General features: G+C 60.9%; 1 protein-coding gene across 1 annotated transcript; it reads left to right on the top strand.

Moving 5' to 3' along the window:
- Window positions 1–878: 878 nt before the first annotated feature.
- Window positions 879–2,409, top strand: LOC143667834 (uncharacterized; the record flags this gene model as incomplete). The annotated part of the gene is made up of 3 exons (XM_077142389.1): window positions 879–1,758; window positions 1,815–1,980; window positions 2,301–2,409. Coding segments are annotated over 3 exons (1,155 nt in total), but the record flags the coding sequence as incomplete, so codon positions are not given.
- Between the last annotated feature and the right edge of the window lie 2,013 nt (window positions 2,410–4,422).

Here is a 4,422-nt window from a genome sequence, read left to right as displayed (position 1 = left end):
TGGAGACAGCGCCTCTCCCACCTGTGGGGTGCCCCTGTCCAGTGCCTTCATCCTTGGGGAGCCTCAGTTTTCATTCACAGCAGGCTGATGTGGGATGGGGGTCCTGCCGCAGAAGCTTTCTGGGAAGGACAGTTGGAAGGAAGGGGCTGCAGGGGCAGGGCCCCAGCCTGCAGTGGCGGCATCAAGGCTTCTCTGGGGCAGCAGAGTACAGAGTGGGGGCTTTGGGCCCCACAAATCCTGGCACGTGGGACAGAAGGGGAAACAGAAGCCTGAGGCAGAAAGGAGATTTGTCCAGGCCCAGAGCAGCTCAGAGCTGAGCCCCAAGTGTTTTCACTCCAGCCCCAGGAACTATGGGTGACCCTGGCCAAGTTGGAGAGGACCATGTCTCCTGGGAGGTCCTGATGGCAGGATGTCTTGAGCATGCTCAGCTCCCTGGGGTGGCCCTGGCTTGTTTACCCTCCGGCAGGTCCCTGGGGGCCCGCCTCTTCCTGATGCGTTCGGCCTGCCTGGAGGCTGGGTTTGGAGAAGCTGCTTGCCCACTCCAACACCAGCTTCCTGGATCAGCAGGCACAGCATGGATGGAGCCCCTCAGGTCTCATGGGCTGTGGGGCCAGATTTTTTTCTGACCCACCCCCTGCCCCAAGACAGAACAGGCACAGCTTGAACTGTAGAATTTGGGCACCAGATAGCCTGGGTTTGAGCTTCAGCTTAGCAACTACCTGTGACCATGAGACACTGCTTAACCTTCCTCTGCCTGAGTTTCTTCATCTGCAAAATGGGGCTATGGGAAGGATTAAGTTAATACACACATAGCACTTGGAGTAGCACCTGGTATGTTATCAGCTTTGTGTTAATTATCACCACCATCACCACCATTATCACCATCGTCACCACCACCACCTCCACCACCACCACCACCACCATCACCACCACCACCACCACCACCACCATCACCACCATCACCACCTCCACCACCACCATCACCATCACCACCACCACCATCACCACCACCACCACCACCACCACCACCTCTACCATCACCATCGTCACCACCACCACCACCACCACCACCACCACCACCACCATCACCACCACCACCACCACCACCACCACCACCACCACCACCACCACCATCACCACCTCCACCACCACCATCACCATCACCACCACCATCACCACCATCACCACCACCACCACCACCATCACCATCACCACCATCACCACCACCACCACCACCACCACCATCACCATCACTATCACCACCACCACCACCATCACCACCACCACCACGACCACCATCACCACCATCACCACCACCACCACCACCACCACCAACACCACCACGACCACCATCACCACCATCACCACCACGACCACCATCACCACCAACAACACCACCACCACCACCACCATCACCACCACCGCCACCATCACCAGCACCACCATCACCACCACCACCACCGCCTCCACCACCATCACCACCACCACCACCACCATCACCACCACCACCACCACCATCACCACCATCACCACCACCACCACCACCATCACCACCACCATCACCACCACCACCACCACCATCACCACCACCATCACCACCATCACCACCACGACCACCATCACCACCAACAACACCACCACCACCACCACCATCACCACCACCGCCACCATCACCAGCACCACCATCACCACCACCACCACCACCATCACCACCATCACCACCAATACCATCACCACCACCACCATCACCACCACCACCACCACCGCCACCACCATCATCTCTACCACCTCCACCAACACCACCACATCACCATCACTACCACCACCACCTCCACCACCACCACCACCACCATCACCACCATCACCACCAATACCATCACCATCACCACCACCACCACCACCATCACCACCATCACCACCAATACCATCACCACCACCACCACCATCACCACCACCACCACCACCATCATCACAGCCAGAGTTAGGGACACTGAACTTGGGGAAACCAAGGCTCAGAGCTGGGGCCCAGGTCTGCCTTTCCCCTACTTACCATCATCCCATCTACTGGACCAGGTCTGGAATCTCCTGCTTGCCTCTACTTCAGTGTTCTCCATTGGAGCAAGTTCGGGTCACTCAGTTATTCAAAAGATGCTCCCTGGGAGCTTCAACCCACTCCTGGTGGTGGTGACATTCGGTAGATGTCACTGGACATGGTGAGTGACAGGGTAGGAGGCTGTGGTTGGAAGCATGACTCTGGACTCTGGTCTCTAGCCCCCCATGTCTCTGTGTGGTCCTGGCAGGGGGTGTGGCCTTTCTGGCCTCCGTGTCTACACCTGTAACTCTGGGGCAGCATCGCCCCTTAGCTCCCTTGTGGGCTCTGGTGGGGCCCCCAGGAGCCAGCCCAAGTGATTGTCACTATTTTGGCAAGTGGGGGGAACCAGGAGCCCCGGGGAGATGAGGAGAGCCCTGTGCTGGCTTTGGGGCAGGGAAAGCTGCAGAGGAAAGCTTCCTGGGGAGTGGGGATTTGAGGACAGTGTCTGTCTTGTCCTTCTCTATCCCAAGGCCTGGGCAGCACCTACTCAGTTCAAGGCGTCCTCCCTGGTGTCCTGCTAGCATGGGCTGGACCGGGCTGATGCCTTTGGGACTGATCGATAAAACCCTGCTGGTGGCTCTTGGCCAGCTGCTCGACCTCTCTGGACCACAGCACCCTGAGAAAGAGAGGATGCTGGGCTCCCAGGGCCCACCCCTGTTACCCACCACAGCCCCGGCAGCAGAGGCAAGAGGAGTCTCAACAAGTGCAGAGAGCACTGGGCTGGGAGTCGCTCTCCCAGGCCCTTGGCAGTCCTTATCCTGACCTGCTGTGTGGCTCGGGCAGTGCTGTCCCTGCTCCGGACAGTTGTCCTGTCTGGGGTGTCAGTCCTGTCTTCACAGGTGGCCTCACGTGTGGTCTGACCAGAGCCATGAATCAGGTACGCATGGGGGACCCTGAAAGCTGAGAGGGTGACACGGTGCTGGAGCTTTGTGGCAGCCCCTGATCCTGTGCCCCCCAGTTGAGACTGTGCAGAAAGCAGCTGGGGGGGGGGGAGCACAAGTACATGAGCTCAAAGCCAGTTTTCCCTGAGGCCAAAAACCGCCTCCTACGGGAAGCCCTCCCCCTCCTCCTGTCCCTAACAGCACTGATAGGGGCACCATTTTCCTCCCTGTCAAGTGAATTGTGTCCCCCTAAAGAGCACCCTTGTGGTGACCCACCTGGGTGGGCCAGAAGCATGTCCAGGCCAGGCCAGTGGGGGCCAGGGACACCCAAAGACAGGGCAGGGAACGTGAGCCTCAGGTGGGCACGGAAACGGGGTCCGGGGTGCGGGCGGGACAGGCCCATCACCCCTCCTGGTTGGTGAGCCCGGGAGCCCAGGCTGGACCACTGAGCTCAGTGCATGGCCCCACGTGCTCCGTGCAAGGCCAGTGAAAACTGGTCAGCCACCTGCCTCAGGGCTCCACATACTGCAGACCTGGGGAGGAAAGAGGGTGATGGAGGCGCAAGCCGACCCCTTCCCTGGGGGTTTCTGGTTCACCACCATGAATCCCCACCCCCTGTGGGTGAACACCTCCCAGCCCCCTCCCCAGCCTCCAGGTGCAGGCATGGCCTGACCCCTCCCCATCCCCCACCAGAACCTGGGCCCCCCCGACCTCTCAGCACCCCCACCTCTGCTCCCTTCCACCTGCTGGCTTCTCCCTCCTGGTTCAAGGCCCAGCCCAAATGCGGCTTCCTTCAGGAAGCCTCCGTGGCTCACCTCTCGGCACCTGGGCACACGCCGATCCCATGCTCCCATCCCTCCATGCCTCCTGTCAGTCTGTCTTTCCCTGCAGTGAGCTGTGGTCATGCTGGCCCCCTCTGCCCCCGGCACCCAGCACGGGCCTCGCCTCAGTTTCCTACCCAGGCCCATGAGATGGTCAGCAGGAGGCCCGAAGAGGTGCTCCCACTGCAGCCTGTGGGCGGGGTGGGGCGGGGTCCTGAGCAGGACTTGGGGGCCTCAGACTTGGGTGTGGGCTCTGGCTCTGTTCGTCCCTACCTGGGCCTCCGTTCCCTCATCTGTAAAAGGGGGAGAACCCGGTTTCCCGCAGGGATCCTATGAAGCTTTGGGGGGGCCATGCTCAGAGTCGAGCTTGGGAAGCAGCCATCCAGTAGGACAGAGGGGGCAGTGGGGGCAGAGTCGGGGTGGGGTGTCCCCAGAGACCCAGCAGAGGGCAGCCCTCCACACGGGGGTGAGGTGGTCCCGGCCCCCTCTCTCCTTCCGACCTTGGGTCAGTCACACTGGCCACCCATCACCCGGGGGTGCAGCCTTCCTCCCTAATCCCTGGACCTCCCGTGGGCCCTCATGCTCCCCCCCAGTGCACCGTGGCCCCACCTGCTCTTCCAGGGCCCCG

This window comes from Tamandua tetradactyla, chromosome 23 (assembly GCF_023851605.1).
Source record: "Tamandua tetradactyla isolate mTamTet1 chromosome 23, mTamTet1.pri, whole genome shotgun sequence".
NCBI lineage: Eukaryota > Metazoa > Chordata > Mammalia > Pilosa > Myrmecophagidae > Tamandua > Tamandua tetradactyla.
Note: the sequence above shows the minus strand (reverse complement) of the source record. Positions and strands in the feature narration are given on the sequence as shown.